Source organism: Centroberyx affinis, unplaced genomic scaffold, assembly GCF_046629955.1.
Source record: "Centroberyx affinis isolate AG114_WGS23_722 - 3 ecotype Tasmania unplaced genomic scaffold, CSIRO-AGI_Caff_v1 ptg004649l_1, whole genome shotgun sequence".
NCBI lineage: Eukaryota > Metazoa > Chordata > Actinopteri > Beryciformes > Berycidae > Centroberyx > Centroberyx affinis.
This window is the reverse complement of record NW_027282248.1, coordinates 200,536-218,924: the sequence shown is the minus strand read 5'-3', so window position 1 is coordinate 218,924 and position 18,389 is coordinate 200,536. Positions and strand designations below refer to the sequence as shown.

The following is an 18,389-nucleotide window of genomic DNA, read 5'->3' as shown; positions in this document are numbered from 1 at the left end:
CTGTCTAAACTAGTCTGCTGCTAAACAGCGGTGGCATCTGGGAAAAAACAAAACCCCGGGCCTCTAAAAAGCAGAAAATGATATTTCACAGAGGAAAAAAAACGGACTCTTCTGTGTGAAGGCAGCGGCCAAGACAACAAGAAGGAGTCAGAGGAAAAAGGGTCTTTGTAAAGCATTTATATTAACGCATCAGTGCATGCAAAGTTAAGTTCTTTGATAATAATGTGAAGATTATATTTGTGCTCCGTGTTTCACTATGGTAGGACTTTTTTTTTTTTTTTTTTCTTTCTTGTTTTTCTGGCTTATATAAAACGAACTGAGGAATAATGAATAATTTATTTTGTACATAATGTTTATTTTATTTATTTCATTTTTTTTGTATTCATTTTTTTGTGTTATATTCCGTTGGTTTCTCATGTTTTTTTTCATGACTTGTGTTGGATACGTTTCCCGTTTCTCTTTTTTTTTCTTTTCTTTCTTTTTTTTCTCGGCGCTGTACAGAACAGACAGTACGCTTCTCTTCAAAGTGTCCGTCCACGTTCTCTCCTCTCTTCTTTGTCGATGTACAGGAGTTGTTTTTAATGATAATATTAATAACGATAACAAATATTAAACTAGCATTGATGAATGACCATACTATATACAGAGGCACAGGCATTCAGGCAGCCAAAAGCATGATTTGCATGGTTAAAATTTGCGCTGTTCCAAGCAAAAAGCAGCAAGACACATTTTAACAGAAGAGCCGGTGTGTTGCCATCACAATTTAAAGGAAAAAAGTGTACTCTCTCTGATCATAATTCTTGATGATTCCTCTTGTTATTTGATGATATTTATGATTCTATGATTATTATGATTCTATTTATTATGGACATTATTCTTAATATTTAAGCTCTCTCTCTCTGCTGGTTGCTCTTCACGTTGCGTTGCTCCTTGGTTGATCTTGTTGTGCTTCTTTGGGAGAGGTGAACCCCCCTGGGAGACCCTGTGCCATAGAAATTGTGCCACGGTTCTTTCTTTCTCTTTCTCTCTCTACCTTCTCTCTCTCTCTCTCTCTCTCTCTCTGTCTCTCTCTCTCTTTCTGTTTTGACTCCCCAGTCACTAACACTGTAAGCATGCCCCATGGGACGATCCACTTTTTTACTCTTGAATAAAATATGCATGAACCTTTGGTATGGATACCGAGCCTTTATTTCCTCGCCACTGAGCATAGACAAACACACACACACACACACACACACACACACAGAAACAGACACGCCCTTAACAGAATGAGGCATTTCCCATCAAGGCCAGTGAAACTGATTGGACCTGTTAGTCTGTTGCCCAGACATTTACAAACACATGCTTACATAACCTATGAATTCAGAACCCATACACTCACAGTGCATCAATATGAACAGTGTACATTGATCATACAAGAAATAGAAAATGCTGTGCACTCCCTGGAGTTTTGAAACATATTTTCTAATTCCATTTCATTTTCATTTCCATTTCACTGCAGTACGTGACAGTTTGACTGAACAGTGCTATTTTCTGTGGAAATAGAAGTGACACCCCACTGTTCCTCAGTCACTTTCCTCTCTCCATACACTCATGTAACTGGAGCTGTAGGCTACATGTACATGTTTTGACATGCCCCGGCACATGAGCAAACACGCCGCAGAACCAGGTTATTATTTCATTCTGTGTGCGCTGGCTCTGTGTCATTTTCCTGATGTAATTTTGCCCCCTTTGCTATCAATCTATCAATATTGAGAGGCCTGAGTGAGCAGATCTCACATTACTGAAATTAAAGTGTTCCACCAAAGTAAAAGAAGCTAAAGCATCCTATTAATTCCATTCTATTGTATTTTATTGTGCTGTATGTTTTTGTATTATAATTGTTTGTGCACTTGTGCCATTTGGTGTCCCCATGATGCATCAAGAGGGATGCAAAATGGCCACTACAAAATGGCTACAGATGAAGGCTGTGAAATCAACTTTATTCTATTCTATTCTGCATTTAATGACAGTGGTTTGAAATCAGAAATCATGACATCATTTACAGCCAGCTCTTCCTCTCTCACACGCCTTGACCTCCCTCTGGATGCGTCTCTCCATCTCATTTCGCGTAATAAGGGAACATAAGCAGAGGGGGAGTTTCACAGAAATCAAAACTGAAAGTGCTGGGTTGAAGCGAGGGAGGCAGAGAGGAGAGGCAGGAGGAGGGAAGACAAAGGAAATCTCTCCTTAGCTGGATCACAGTGAACGGATCAAGGTGAGTCCCTACTCGTTTTTGCTGGTCTAGTTTTAAAATGCAGCTTTGTTGGAGACAGGGAGTAAGTGTCCCTTGCCAAATTAAAATTTTCCTCCAGTGTACACTTGAAATAGGCATCAGGCACCGCTGACAGAGATCAAAAAGGCTTTCTGACCCGAAGAAGAGAATCAAAGTATTTTGGCTCTTTTTCAGCATAGCTAAAACTCAAAGCAGATTGCTCCAGTTGCATTGTGGTTGTACGAGATAGCTGCACACTTGAATGTGTGTAATTGTATGTGTGTGTGTGGGTGTGTGTGGGTAGCAAGGCGGTACTACAGATGGGCAGAGATACATCAAAATGTGTCTACAAATTAGTCTTTGAACATTGCATCAATATAAATTCAACATATTCTGTGTAAAATAGTCAAAATCTAACTTTAAAGTAGTCTTTTCATAGATTTGACAGTGAAGTTCAACACTCAGCCAGGTGTGTCTTGAAGCCTACATTAGTCTCAGAACATCACTAGTGCCAACAGGTTTGTGTGCGTGTGTGTGTGTGTGTGTGTGTGTGTGTGTGTGTACACTAATGTACGATAACCACAACAGCAGTTTAAGACTTTAGACAGATTCCATTTACAAGTCAAACAAGTCAAAGAACATAAGTGATGTAACCAAAATGTGGATGGTCAGATAAAGTCTGCTTTGTATCTTGAACAGTTGCAGTCTTTCATCAGCCATAATCCCCGACAATTCACACCATGTTGTGAGCCAGTAGACTTGAAGGCGAACAGGTTCAGTGGCTTTTCAGCCAGCTGCTCTCTGTTGTTAGATTATTAGAACAGAGGATTTACACATCATTGCAAAACATGCTGAACACACAAAATGTTAAGAATGTGTTTCAACTGGCACTTAAACAAACAAAGGTGATGTATTGTCCATAGGATCTAAGACATATCCAAAATTGTGAACAGTCTTGTACAAAAAATCATTTGATTTGGGAGTTATTGTTGAATTTGGAGTTTGAATTCCCTAGGACCTTTTTTCCTAGTGAAATGATGAAAATGGGAGAAAAATGCACCATGCTGATGTGAAAATACAGGGGGTTGTTTGGGTGAACTGCCCCTTTAATAGCAGGGCACGTCCAGCTTGTACCCTGACACTGGGTGACTGCTCCCCAACAGATGCAGCACCTCAGTCAGGTGGTTCTGGTCCCTCGGCCTCGTGGGAGCTTGCCCAAGGTGTGCGCCTCGACGCTGGCCGCCATAGCGATAGTGGGCTTCCTGCTTCTATCTCCCGAAAGGTCATGCGGCCTGGTTGCCATGGTGATACTCGTCCTGACCCTGGGCCCTCTGCTGCATGGACTCTGTCTTCTGGCAGAGGAGATGTTTTGCCACACGAACACAAGGTGAGGGGAAAGCATGTATGTGTGAATGCGTGTGTGTGTGTTATAGTCATTTGGGGAAAGAGGAGAGAAAGAGTGAGTCTTGGAGTGCCTTTTGTTCGTGGGACTATTTCCCTAAACAAATTAGACCATTGTGGTGACATTTGATAGCCTCTATGGCACAGCAGTGGTATTGTTAGTGCTTCTCAAAATGTTTCCCATAAACCACGTCGCTTCATGTCTGCCTCTCCCTGTGTGCATTCGTTTTCTCTTTCTTTACTGAAGAAGATAAAGAAGTGGAAGTGATTTTTCCATCAGCCTTTCACTCCTTCCACCATCTGCCACTGCCAGAAACTAAAAGCTTTAGCTCTGTCTGTCTCTGAATTAAGGCGGTAATGCTTAATGCATGTTAAAAGCACCTTAATGTGTGTCTTTTTTATTCACCCAGTACAATCGATCTCTCTCTCTCTCTCTCTCTCTCTCTCTCGCTCTCTCTCGCTCTCTCTCTCCCAGGTACCAAGGCAGAGGGCCGCTGCTCCGCATGCTGGCAGGCTGCGGTCTGGGTGGGAGGACGCTGTTGGCTGCAGGGCTGGCAGGCCTTCTGCTCTACCTGGCCGCACAGCCTCTGCTGGAGAAAAGCCACTGCTGGACGCTCCTGCTCCTGGCCTCGGCCCTCTACCCGCTGTTCAAGGCCCTGGGAGTCCTGGTGAGGTCCGACACACACACAGACAGCATTGGCTTGGATGTTTTTTGAGTCTCTGTTTGTCACTTTGTTTATTTGTACTTCCTTTCATCCTCTCTGCTCTCTGTTTTCTTCCTCTACACACGCACACTAGGGTTAACGGAAAAAAAACTCAAAACATTGCAATAGGAACTGCTTCAATTTCCAAGCACAGGACTTGAAGGAATCTTGGACCAGCATGGTTAGAGGAAATAAAGCTAGAGGGACGGGGCACTGTGACCCGGGGCTTCGCGACCCTGTTTCTGCTGGGCTTTGACAACCAATTTCAGGATTACTCAGAAAATATATATCTCACAAAGAAAGACCATTACATTTCAGTCTCGAGTCCGGTGCCCCCAGAAAATGGTTCTGACATGGTTGTGAGTCTTTGAAAAGAAACCAATCTGTAATTCACATATAGAGCTCCACGGAGAATCTCCATTAAGATGTTTTCTGGTAAAGGACTGATGGCACTAGCCTAACAATAAAGTTCATTTGAGTCTAGAAATTGAAACAAGCAACCTGTGAGTCCACAAATTCAGTCTCTTAAAGAGTTGCTAGAGCAATTCCATACTTCACAACACCAGCATCACAAATCCTGTTCCTGTTTCCTGTTCCTATTCCTGTCCTAGACCACAGGAATACATCCATTTGGGAATCTCTCTTCCCAGTGCTGACTTCTTTTTATCGCTATTTTCAATGGAAAGGTCAAGCTCTTGCACGTTTCTGACAGCGCTGAGAGCTTACTGAAGCGTCTGAAGTGTTAGCACTACTGCCTAGAAAAGAGGTGGATGGTCGACCACAAGCCTAACACATATAGACTGCTTACACATATGTAGATTGCTAAAGTGAGTGTTGTTCCCTTTAAAGGATACGTTTGGTGATTTTGGACCTATATATAATTTGTCTTCTACATAATCATTCAATCAAACGACGTCATTAATTTGCCATTTCTGCAGTTAAAATAGGTTGAAAATTGCCAAGAGGGACCGTGACACTCACAAAGCGTCCTCAAAGAATGTGTTGATTACTTTAAGTATGAATAAAGATTGTTTTCTATCGTCTTTAGCGTTACTCTGATCCATTGCTTCTGAGTCCAGATGGCACCTGGTGGCATTTTGGGTTCAAATCCAGCTCAAAGACCTTGGGTGTAAACCTGTCTCTCCACTGACTCCTGTCTAAAAACACAGTCTATCTAGAAAAGAGCAGCTCAGGAGCAGGGACAGCCTTTTCTTCTTTGGCCCGACCCCTCCAAAGGCGTCTGCAGGGTCCTGAGTAGAGGTGAGATGCTGTAACATCCTTATGGCTGTTTTTTCCATGGTGGGTGTGCAGGGTCCGTCGGAGGTGGAGGTGTCAGACATCTGTGAGAGGAGGAAGATGAACGTGGCTCACGGCCTGGCCTGGTCCTTCTACCTGGGCTACCTGCGACTGGTACTGCCACGTCAGTAACATGCACACACACACACACACACACACACACACACACACACACACACACACACACAGGAGGTTCATTCACACTAGCCTGCTAGTTTCCGAATGGTTGTATATTGTGTGTGTGTGTGTGTGTGTGTCTCCACCCAGGGTTGGAGGACTCCATCGTAGCGTTTCGTGCCACCCACCAGGCCGGTCCCTTCCAGAGCCGCAACTCCAGGAAGCTCCTCATCCTCGTCCCCCTCAACGCCAACATCGCTCACAAGCTGGAGGACGAGGACGACAACATCCGTTTCCACGACAACCTCGCCAACACCGAGATAGACAGGGCCGGGGTGCGGGGGCGGGTCTACAAGCACAGCGTCTACAGTGTATTGGACGAGCAGGGGAAGGTAGGCGGGGATCGTACAGGTGATTGGAAGTCAGGGGTTGAGGATTGCAGATCACATGAAACAGGATGAAAGTAATCTGATTACAAAAAATAATGAGTAATACTACTCAACTACAGTATCTTACATTACTTTGTTAGTTCTGTGGATAACATTACTGATCACAGCGTTAAGCAGAAAATCAGTAATCTGAAAGTAACCTGCCCAACCCTGTTCTAAGTGTTGGGTGGGTTTGTAACAACCAGGATACAGAAAGCAGTCCATGCACATCCTGAAGAGAAATTTCCCTCCGGTAAAAGTTTTTAGTCAATATTAAACAAAGCAGAAAGTACCTGCATACTGAATCTGGCTCCCACTGAGCTTTACTTGTGCTGTAATTCAACTCAGTGTCAGTCTTTTTATTGCCAGTGTGGGTTGAAAGATTCAGTGTGCTGGTGTGTTTTTTTTTTTCCTTTGATCAGATTTGTAAAGACTGCACAGCTCAAGTGAGAGAGAGAGAGAGAGAGAGAGAGAGTCTGGGTAGAGTCAGACTCAAGGGGCTGTTTAAGTATGGTTTTTCAATATTTCTGGATAGCATTCCAATGTGCTCTTTATCTCATGTGTTTAATATAGTAAATCTAACAATGACTAGTCAAAACCAACTCTATATCTGGGTAAAGTCAGTGGAGGATTGAGTCCAAGTCAAGACTGAAAGCCTCATTTGAGATCGATACCAAAATAAACCAAAGTGATTATGGAAATGATACAGGGCAATATTTTCAAGTATAGGCTAGTACATTACACAGAAGGAACAATGATGAACATGTGAGTTTTTTTTCTCATGCTTCTTTGTCTGACATTATTTACCTTATTGGTCTGAGCAGACTGAACAGAAAAATATCTGAGCTGTGACCCAGACTAGAGACAAATATAGTCTGAGTCCAAAATCCAAAACAATGTTGGATTATCTCGGCCCTTATTGCTTCAATTCCCATGGTGATGTATTGATTTGAAGAATTTTGTTTCACTCTAAAATTCATTGTCTAAGCTTTTGACGAAAGGACTCATAGTATGTGACAGCCAAATATGAGTTGCAAACTGATTTTGAGGCGGTAAAAGGAATGTTTACATTTGCATTGCCTTCTGAACATTGATGACCTGTACTTTGGCCTATGATAGGTTACGAAAATTGAAAAAGGCAATAATCCATGCCAGTAAAACTAAAAGTCATATGCCCAAATACAGTCTGGATCGGGGCTTTGAAGATGTTATTGGTTACCTACAGTACATCACCTCAGGCAGTGTTCCCCCCTTGTACAGCACATCATTAGCACCACCTCCTGGTTAAACCTTATCACTGGCTTGTGGAGAACCAAAGAACAGGAAAACACAGCAATAGCACCATCTACCTGTGAAACATGGTACTTAAACATTCAAAGAGTCCTCAAAGGTCTCCCAAACCGCCTGGATGTCTCATTTACTCTTGTGTGCGTGTGTGTGTGTGTGTGTGTGTGTGAGCAGGCCCATGAGTGTGTGGTGGAGTACGCCACACCCCTGCTGACGCTCTACAGCATGTCCCAGGAGAGCAGCGCTGGGTTCGGGGAGCCAGAGCGCAGGCAGCAGGTCCTCCTCTTCTACAGGACGCTGCAGGACATCCTGGAGCAGTCGCTGGAGTGCCGCAACCGCTACCGCCTCATCCTGCTCAACGGTGGGAAGTGTGTGTGTGTGTGTGTGTGTGTGTGTGTGTGTGTGTGTGACCTTTGTACCCATCTCACGGCACAAGACAGACTGTTTTGGGAGATTTCAGCTTTCCACTTTCCACGTTTTATGCCACTCCTGTGCTTTTATGTAAGTTTTGCCAGTGTTGATACATACTGGGCCTGTTGCTGTGAGGAACATTTCTCTGGCTTTGGTCCAGTTATCTCCTAGAACTTACGGTCGATGCTAAATACCATTAGGCATAATCATTCTGAGTGATTTGTGCTCATATGGCCCCTTCATCTTTGTGAAAACCCCAGTCTCACACACACTGCTTCAGATCCTCCCATAAACGCTCAATATCTGGTTATTAAGAAGCTCTTGGCAATATGATTAACATCATTGCCAAGTTCTTCAAAGAAGTGTTTGACCTCAGCTTGAGAGATGAAAATGGAAGAGTTTTCCAAGACTAACAGGAGATTGGATTGATTCTGTGAGGGGAAATGTAGTCCAGCAGACAACAGAATCCCTCACTGTTGGGGGAACTTTATGTTTTAATTTTGACCCATAATCTGTGTGTAGGAAAATTCACTGACTCTCATAACTTCAGAGAATGCAAAAAAGTTAATCTTTGTGAATATGAGTGAGTAGATTCCATGGCTATACAGACCAGGGAACTACTTTCTAAGAAAAATCCCCAAACTGACCCCAGATCTGCCTTTATGCAACTTCCTGCTCGTCTTCTCTCCTTGTAGACGAGCATGAGGAAGACCCTCACTTCCTGTCCAAGGTCATCCTCAGACACCTGCAGCAGCAGGAGAAGGAGGAGTTCTGCGTCACCCCGCCCCCCCACCAAGAGATGGCGCACCCATTCGCCACTCGTCCAACTGCCCCGACCATGAACGGTGATTGGCACCAGCCGGATCCAATGAGCAGGGAGCCCACGCTCATGTTCAGCCTGGAGAAGCCACAGCCGCTCAGGGAGGCTGTGGAGAGCACGGACCATTATCAAGGAACCACATAACCATATACACACAGACACACACACACACACACACAGACACACACACACACACACACACAGCTCAACAGTCATGATATTCTCTCTCCCGCATAAAATGTATGGTACAAAGCATTTCGCTCTGTCAGTAAGCATACAGTCAAGATTTCAGAATAGGAATAAGAAAATGTAGTTCATTTTATAGCTGCTGAACTGTGCTAGTAATGATGTTTGAATTTAGTTTTATAATGTGTGTTTGTGCCTAGTTTTAAACCAACTAACCCTAACCCTAACCCTTAGGAAATAAATGCAAACATTTCTGAGAAGTTGAGTTTGTGTTTCATTTCACCTGAAGAGCTACCTGAGCAATGAAAGGGAGAGAGCAAGTTTAGATACGTTCACAGAGGATGGCACATTGAGATGCTTCATCATCATCATCATCATCGTCATCATCATCATCAACTGCTCCTCTCATCAAAACTGCTTTTTTAAGATTAGAAAAGATGCGACAAGATGAAATTACAGTAATGATCCTCATTGTGAAACTGGGTCTTTGCAGCAGAAATCAGTAATAGGATACAGCAAAGAAAGATAGGATATGAATAAGAATACAGCAAATGGGGATATTAAAGGTAACACAATTGACAATTACACTAGAATGTATTAAGTACAAATATAAAAATTAAAAGGATGAATTTAGCTGTAGAAGATGGAGGTAAATTATGTGCAAGACATACAGATCTCATATGTGCGTTAGTTGTTGTCCACTTCATCAAAGGCATTAGATGTTGTGTAAAAACCTTGTAACTCCAATTTTGGTGATTTTTATTTTTTCACTTCAATTGAAGGATTACATGCTCCTCTGTGGGTTGAAAATAATTCTCCTTGACCTCTTGGGCTTGTGAAACCCTTTCAGAACCCATTAGATAACATCACAAATGGATTGTCATCAAGCTAAAAGCAAGGCTGTTTTTCTTAGTTCCTGAATGTTGAACTTTTGGAGATTTATAGCTGGAGGGAGCATAGAAATGTGTGCAGAAATATGTAACTAGACATTCAAACAGCAGTCGTGCAATGGAAAAACCCCAGACAGTTAGTACAGACAGGCACCCGGCTTCAGCTCCCTCCCATTGGCTGAGGCTGAGGTGCTGTACAGTCTGATGGCTGTCGGCACAAAAGAGCGTCCAAAGCGCACCGTGTTGCACCTCGGAGGGGATTGATCCAGCCCACACAGAGGGGGAGGCAGGTGTTGTTTGGGATGGAGTTCAGCTTTAGTCCTCCTCCTCCCTCGGCCCGACTGCAGCGCCAGACATTTGAGCAAGTTTGTTGATCCTGCATCTCCTGCCTGGATGCTGCCTCCCCCAGCATAGAACTGTAAAGAACAGTGTGCTGGTTGGTAAAATATATAGTCTGTTACATACATTACATATACTGAAAGTTCTGAGCCTCCATAAGAACTTTGAGATGGAATATATACAGCTGCAGTTAGGCAAACTATAAATCACAGATCTACTGGGAAGCTTTGGAGTCAGGAACTAGCAGCTTGATGTAAGCAGAAATTAGCAAAAATACTTCAAAATATATTTTGTTCCAAACTACAAATTTAGCTAAATTAAACTCCTAAATTAAACTAAACAAAGAGGGCAAGGTTTACAGGTGGACCAGACCAACTCATCGGGACACACAACGGCAGAGATCCGTGTCTTTCAACTTCAACAGCAGTGATGAAGAATCCACCTCTAATCTCACTGCATCCTCCCCAGCTGCCTCATCTACATCTGATTTTTTGGACTAGTGGCCCAAACCCACAAGATCCATCATAAAAAGAACAAAACAAGGAGGGGCAGGAGACGTACAAGGATACAGACACCAGATGGGGCAACAGCAGCGGCGGAGCCTCAGGAATCAGAAGAAGAAAATACGGTAATTAATATATCGAAGACACCCCTCACCCCAGATGGTGTCAGTGTGTTGACAAAAGGACTCTCTTTTTCCCCCACCCACCACACAAATGAGTTTAATACCAAGGTGGATCTATTTAGATTCTACCGCAGCCTCCATCTGGAAGTGTGGTACCACCAAAACACTCCGAGAAATGTCACTACAGCCCCAAGTTCTCTTTTCAGACCTAAGTCTCATTTTATGCCTCCAGTATCAAATGCCACTCTGACTGCCTTCACAAAAAAGGTGGACTTTGACATTGAGAATCTGTTCTCTACACCTGATAAGACTGTTAGGGAGAATTTGACCAAGTCCCAAAAACAGGCCTTAGACTCTCTAGCCAAGAATGAGTCAATCATCATAAAACCAGCTGACAAAGGAGGAGCAGTGGTGGTAATGGATAAGGACAAATATATTGAAGAAGCCTTACGGCAATTGGATAACCCAGAATATTATCACAAACTGTCCTCAAATCCATTGTGCAACACACAGGAGACATTGAGAGAAATGTTGTCTACAGCTAAGGAGGCAGGGTGGATTACTAAACAAGAGCATGACTTCCTGTGGTGTGCACCCACTTTTTACATGCTCCCCAAGGTCCATAAGAATCTTGAATCTCCTCTGGGGAGGCCTATTATATCATCTAATGGATCCCTTACAGAGCCTGCCCCTCAGTTTGTAGACTTTCATATCAAGCCTTTGGCTCAACAACTGCCTTCATAAATCCAGGACACTACTTCTGAAGGTCCTACATGAAATGAGAATTCCTGCTGACTGTCTCTTAGTAACTTTTGATGTGGAGTCCTTATACACTAATATTGACCATGATGATGGATTGAAAGCTCTGCAACACTTCCCACAGAACAGACCCACAGACTCGTTGCCTCCTTCTGAGTTCATTCTTCAGCTCACAGAATGGACTCTTAAAAATAATGTATTTCTTTTCCAAGACCAACAGTATACTCAGGATCGGGGTACTGCTATGGGGGCTTGTTTTGCCCCTAATTATGCTAACCTTTTTTTTAGGTTTATGGAAAAAGGATTTCAGTTATCATAATAACTATAGTGACAAGATAAAATGGTGGGGGCGGTACATTGACGACATCCTATTGTTTTGGACTGGTTCTGAGGAGGAACTTCTACTGTTTCATGATTTTTTGAACACAAACAACAGAAACATAAAATTGTGTATTGAGTACTCTAAAAGCAATATTAATTTCCTAGATGTGACTATCTCTAAGGGTGAGAATGGCCAGCTTCACACTACAGTATATAGGAAGGTAACAGACAAAAATACTGTGCTGAAAGTGGACAGTTTCCATCCTAACATACCTTTTGGCCAATTCCTACGCCTTCGCCGTATTTGTGACACAGACCAAGAGTTTGAAAAGCAGGCTATAATCTTGTCAGACCGATTCACCCAGAGAGGCTATAAAACAAAAACTGTCCAGGATGCTCACAAAAAAGCCCAGTCTACTTCTAGATCTGAACTCCTTAAGAAAAAGAAAAGAAAATCCTCAGGACAAGAGCAGGTGTACTTTGTCACAGGATACAGTTCTCTAGCAAATCCAATAAAAAGGATAATACACTCAAACTGGGATCTCATTAAAAGTGACCCTATTCTTAGGGAAGTTTTTCCTGCCCCTCCTATGATCAGTTTCAAGAGGGCCCCTACATTACGGGACAGGTTAGTACCAAGCCATCTCCCTGTCAATAATAAAAAAAACTTGGCTTCATCGACCATTGAAGGGTCCTTACAAATGCGGCTTTTGCAACCATTGTGCTAATATAAAGGAATGTAAAAAATTCAGTGACTTTAAGACTCATAAGGCGTATGACATCAAAACATTTATCAACTGTAACACTATGTTTATTGTTTACTGTTTATCTTGTACTTGTGGTTGCTTTTACATATAGGCTGGACAAAGAGACGACTGAAAGACAGAGTCTCTGAGCATAAGTATGCTATCACAAAAGCTAATTTGGATTACCCTATGGCTAAGCATTTTTATAATGTACATAACAGTAATCCAGACAGCCTTATGGTTGAAGGCCTAGAAACCATCAAAAAGAACATTCAAGGTGGTGATCGACTGAAATTATTATTGCAGAGAGAAACTTTTTATATACCAAATGCAGGCCACAGTATACCCAGGGCTAAATGAAGAAATTGATTTTAGTCCTTTTTTGTAGTTGTTCTGATGCATGTGGTCTAGTGCCTATGTTGCTGTAGATGGGGGTATATTTTGTTATTGTTTTCTGTCTTGTTGTCTGTACATCCATTTTTTCTTCTTTTTTTTTCATTCTTTTGTCTTATTTTTTTCTTCTTCCTTCTATACATTTTGCAGAGCCATCTAGTGGTCATACTGTGCATTTGTCACCTGTGAGTTTATTGGCTTCCTGCTCAGGTGTTTGCAATTATCTTGTATCTACAAAAGGGGAAATTGTGTGCTGAGGGCTACAGCCTGAAGAAGGCTGTTTGTGCCGCTATGCATGGGTTGTATCCCAGTTCTATTTTAACATGCACAAGCTTTGTCTATGTTTTTAAGAATTTCACCATGAAATAGCCATGTGCCTTGGACCTTTCTTCTTTTTTTGACCTTTTGTGTTCCCTACCAAAGAGCACCTTCATCACACCTGTTTGAACTTCCGAGCACTCCAGACCTTTCTTTCTAGACTCCCATATATTTGATTCCAACATATGTATTTTGTTTATTTAAAATACATATTTTCAACAGTGAAACTAGGCGGTCACACCTGGAAGCTGCTCGTGTGTTGGCCACTGAGCAGCTCCACTGGACCAGTGTAAATGTGTAAGTGCAGTGTGGATGTCACTTAGCTTTTGAGTACAGCTTTTAAAAGACGCCATACCCAAGCTCCCCATAATAGAGGGGCATTGTCTTCCTGAGATAGTAGAAAGTAGGTGATATTTCTTGAATTTCGACTTCTGCCAACAATTGTCAAGTCTGATTATTGTGTATCTATAAATAATCCAGTAGTCTGAGCAAAGGTTTAATGATGTAGTCCTTCTGTTGTTATCAATTACTTCACTGAATAGTCTCATGATCATAATATCACAGCACTGAGCTGTTCAATTAGCTCTACAGTGTGTTTTAAGTTCAATTTTTCTAATCAAACATCAATTATCTTGGAAAGAAAATAGCCTTGCAATACAGTTTCTTTTCATACCTGCAAATTGCATAATCACAAAAAGTAATTAAATAAAGATAATAAATATATCTATTGAAATACAGCTCATTTTGAGTATAAGGAATATAAAAAAGACTAGAGGAGGGAGACAGAACGAGAAAAAGGTCAGGAGTCAGGAGTGATAGACAAGAGAACATGTAGCTGAGAGAGAGGAGGAGAGGAGAGAAGGGAGAGGGACCCGGGAAAGAAGGAAGGATAGAAGGAGAGAGAGAATGCTACAGCTGTATAAACAGACAGGAGGCAGAGTCACGAGCCACCTGACACACACTCTCCTCCCTGCCTCTCTGCCTGTCACATGCACACACACACACACCTCATGACCCGCAGCGCTGAAACAGCTCTGTGAGGTTGCATCAGACATGCACACAGGCGATAAGTCTTCTCAGGAAGGTCGAGATAAGAGGAACGAGAGCGGGGATTGATTCAACGCTTCTTGTTCAAATGGTTAAAATTTGGTTTACAACTTGTGTGCAAATGCAGAATGTAAATGTACATGCAACAGTGGAACTTTGTCCCAACTTCAGCTGCACCGTGCATGAAGTAGGATGCAGATACAGTATTGAGCTCAGTCTCCAGACTACGGGAGTTCAATAGGTCTGCAGTTCACTTGGCTCATTGTTAGAGCAGAAGTGATATGATATGCAAGAGGCCGAACCAAGAGTGTGTGCACATCCCACTTGTCCAGGCACATTTACCCTGTACAGTCCAGTAGCACAAGGTCACCAATTACACCCCCAACTGACTGGCAGTATTGTTACTTAGCTGATATTTTACTTAAGTAGAAGTAATATTACCGGTGTCAAAATCTACTCAAGTGAAAGTTACTGAGTTACTTTTTAGAAAAAAGAACGTTGTTAGCTGTGATCTTTCCCATGCACTTCTGAAAGAAGGAGAGGACAGAGTTCAGACTAGATTCTTTTAATTGGAAATTACAAAATAAAGTGCACAAACAAAGTAAAGCCAAATTCCTCTTCTCACTGTGAATGGATGCAGTTTCTCAGTTTATGACAGTCTAGTTTCTGATGTTTATATACAGACACAAATTCTGTACTCTGTAACGGATGTGATGTAAATGTAGTGAAGTACCATACTTACACAAAAAGCTACTGCAATTCGTTACTTCCACTGGGAAAATCTGGGCAGAAGTAAACAAAACATGCTCTCCACCTGTCAAGGTACTGTAGCTTTGAGCAAGGCACATGTGGAGCTGCTGAGTGGCCAACAGTACAAGTCTGTGGTTGTTGGTATGAATGTGTGTATGTATGCAGGTTACTGCTATTTCACCAGGCCATTGGTTAAATAAGGATTTCAAAGGAAAACAGCCTTCATGCTAGGCTGAAGATTTGAAGCGTTGTGTTTTGTTGACAGTGACAGTGGCAGACTGGTCTGGCCTGTTCTCCACTGTGCACCGGCTCCCAGCCTGCTGACACAGTACCAACAGCAACAATCTAACCCACATGATCAGGTCCACAGAGAGACGGGATAGGACTCCCGCTGTTTACTTCATTAGCTGCATGTGGGACACCGAATATCAATGATCTGAGCTAATGTGATGTAATGAGCTAATAGTTCTGTTCCAATTTATGGGATGGCTGGCTGACGCACTCGTTAACACTAGAACAGACAAAAGTCTATTTCAACTATTTCCAATCCACCACACCTACCGGCAGTCACACTCATTTCATGAAGGGAACTAGAGATTCTGGGGATTCTACTGGTATCAAGCATGTTGTGAAGCTTTGTACAAATGACTTTAAAGTCAGCTGAACTTGTAATTTGTTAGAAATGGAGAATCTCGCACTAGACTTGTTCAATTTAAAATTATAAATAGATTATACTGGACTCCCTCTAAGACTCTACTCCCTCTAGGAAACTCCATTGTGCTCACGGCTGCTCATACTGGGTGATCCCACTCTCCTGTGTGATGCAGACTGGATTCAGACGGTGTTAATGCTGGGTAGAAGGCAGTTAATTCAGTAATGGATAACAGATCATCCTCCCACATTAAACCAATGGCTTCTATACTGGCTTGCGGCCTATATGAATGGAAATGGGAAAGGTTTTTACACCACGTTGATGGGCCTTGATCTTTCACATCCAATTACTCTCATTCAATATCAATGATGTTAACGTGCCATTTGTAAAAGTCTGGTGTTGTCACAATCTCCGTCTCCAATATTCTATCATTTTCCTCTTTCGTTTTCTTTTTGTACTTGGACGGCATGTTTCGCTTTATATTTTCGTGTTCTCTGCGCTCTGTGTTGCGCTTCCTCTGTTGTGTGTGTGGGATGAAGTGGTGTTGGGTGTTGCTGGGTGGGGAAGTGAGTACACTGGGAGGGGTGAGGGTGCACGTGATGTCATAACTCACATGTTATTCACTTTATTTTGACAACGTTTTTACCCTCTGTCCTTCATTCATTTCTCCCTGTGTAACTCCCACTAGAAAATCATGAACAGTGTTCATGATTTTGAAAAGTGTTCATCATAAAATAAAATAAAAAGAAATGGAGAATCTCAATATATCCCTGAATATGAGCATGCAATACCTGCTTTAATATGCTATTTCATTGCTGACTGACAATGGATCAAACATTGATCTATATTACTTTACTTAATTACAGTTTTTTTCCCTTTGAAGCTAATAGGCTACTAGATGCAACTTGAAATAATAAAAATGCACAAACCCATATACTGTTGGCCCTATATATTGCAGCATGATAAATAAGGCGTAGTTGACAACTCAAGACACTTGTGGTTTGAGAACTCATTTGCATTCCTGCATGATGCATGTGAGTGGTCTTTGAATATGGCCAAACTAATTACGATTTTACATGACTGTCTACAGGATATCCACAACCTCATGAAACTTTACACCAAAAAATTGGAGAGAATAGGATTAAGATAAAGTTGTATTTTTGAGCCATTTACAGGGGGAAAAAATGCTTACAATCACCAAAACATTCTTCAATATTCAAACTTTTTGTCTCATTTCTCGTTGGTCTTGTTATTCTCCAACAAAACCAGCACCAACATTATTTTCATTAGTATTTTTGCTTGGTTGAAAGAATTAAAATTTTAATAAAAACATTTTAAAGATTTATAGGGTTAAGCATTATATACAAGTATATACAAGTAGTTTTGAAAAATGACAAAAATGGTGGGGGTAAATTTGAAATTGTTAAATAATGAATAATACCACTAGCCATTCTCATGCCTTTTGTTGAACAAAGTGATATACTTGCCCTCTTGTAACCTCATGCTGAATATACACTTTTAAAACCACAATGTGAAGACAGAACTTCACACACATACACACAGAAAGAGGCGCTGCTGGTTAGATAGTGAGAACACAGTCACCACACACGGTAAATTCCCTGTACTTTGCACTTCCACAGAAAGACACTTCCTCCTTGGTCGCTGGTCTTCGTGACGACAGCGTTTAGTCTGAACGTGATTGGCTGGCAGCAGCGGTGAGGTCAGAGCAGGGAGATCTCCAGAGACGGTGACTCAGGATTAACCTGTAAAATAACTGCTTCCTCACTGTCTGGCCTGACATATGGCCTGACATATAGGGACTCTCCCGTGTGTGTATGTGTGTGTGTATGTGTGTGTGTGTGTGTGTGTGTGTGTGTGTGTGTGTGTGTGTGTGTGTGTGTGTGTGTGTGTGTGGTAGCATGGTTCCTGAAGTGGGATCCAGGGACTTATCCCACCATCTACAGTACAAACAGATATGTATTTCTGTAATAAACCTATAATAAATAGGGCATAAATCTAAAAATAATAAACATCTTCTCAAATGTTTAAAATGGGTGTCACATGGTACAAAATCTCCAAACACAGGATGGAGACCTGAAGTTGTGAGAAGAGAGAGAACAAAACAGGTACAGTGAGAGTAGAAAGAGGGGCAGAAAAGAGGGGGAGGGTGGGAGTTAAATAATTCTTAAGAAATGGATGGAGAGAAGAGGAAGAAAGGAGTCCTGTGTCCGACGCTCCACCAGGTGAGTGTGTGTGACGTGTGTCAGACCATGTGACTCACCTGTGAGTAAAGCAGAACTTACACCACTCTGTCTAGACTTGATGTACTTACCTACACACACACACACACACACACACACACACTGCCTGTTTGTTCCAGAATAGACTGGAGACTGGTATGTAACTAATATGTAACATACGCTGGAAATGAAAGTGAGATTCACAAGAAAATGATATGAAATTACTTTACAGTCCAACCAAGAAGGTCACCCATTGGAAATAGTTTGTTTCCTCTAAATAAAATCTGGGGAATGGATTGATATGTATTTAGGAGTTTCCTACAGGAATGACTGATCTCTATCAAGGAGAAATAAAAATAAAAGTTTTATTATAAAATGCTATGCCTGTGGGAAAAAATGTCACTC

At 42.0% G+C, this 18,389-nt stretch overlaps 1 protein-coding gene across 1 annotated transcript; it reads left to right on the top strand.

Annotated features, from left to right (window-relative positions):
• The first annotated feature begins 2,117 nt into the window (after nt 1–2,117).
• On the top strand, nt 2,118–9,142 carry LOC139665659 (stimulator of interferon genes protein-like). The gene is made up of 7 exons (XM_071544750.1): nt 2,118–2,257; nt 3,418–3,641; nt 4,131–4,323; nt 5,671–5,779; nt 5,923–6,164; nt 7,662–7,848; nt 8,594–9,142. The coding sequence occupies exons 2-7, from the start codon at nt 3,418–3,420 to the stop codon at nt 8,860–8,862; spliced, it is 1,224 nt and encodes a 407-aa protein (XP_071400851.1). The 5' UTR covers nt 2,118–2,257; the 3' UTR covers nt 8,863–9,142.
• Nucleotides 9,143–18,389: the final 9,247 nt, after the last annotated feature.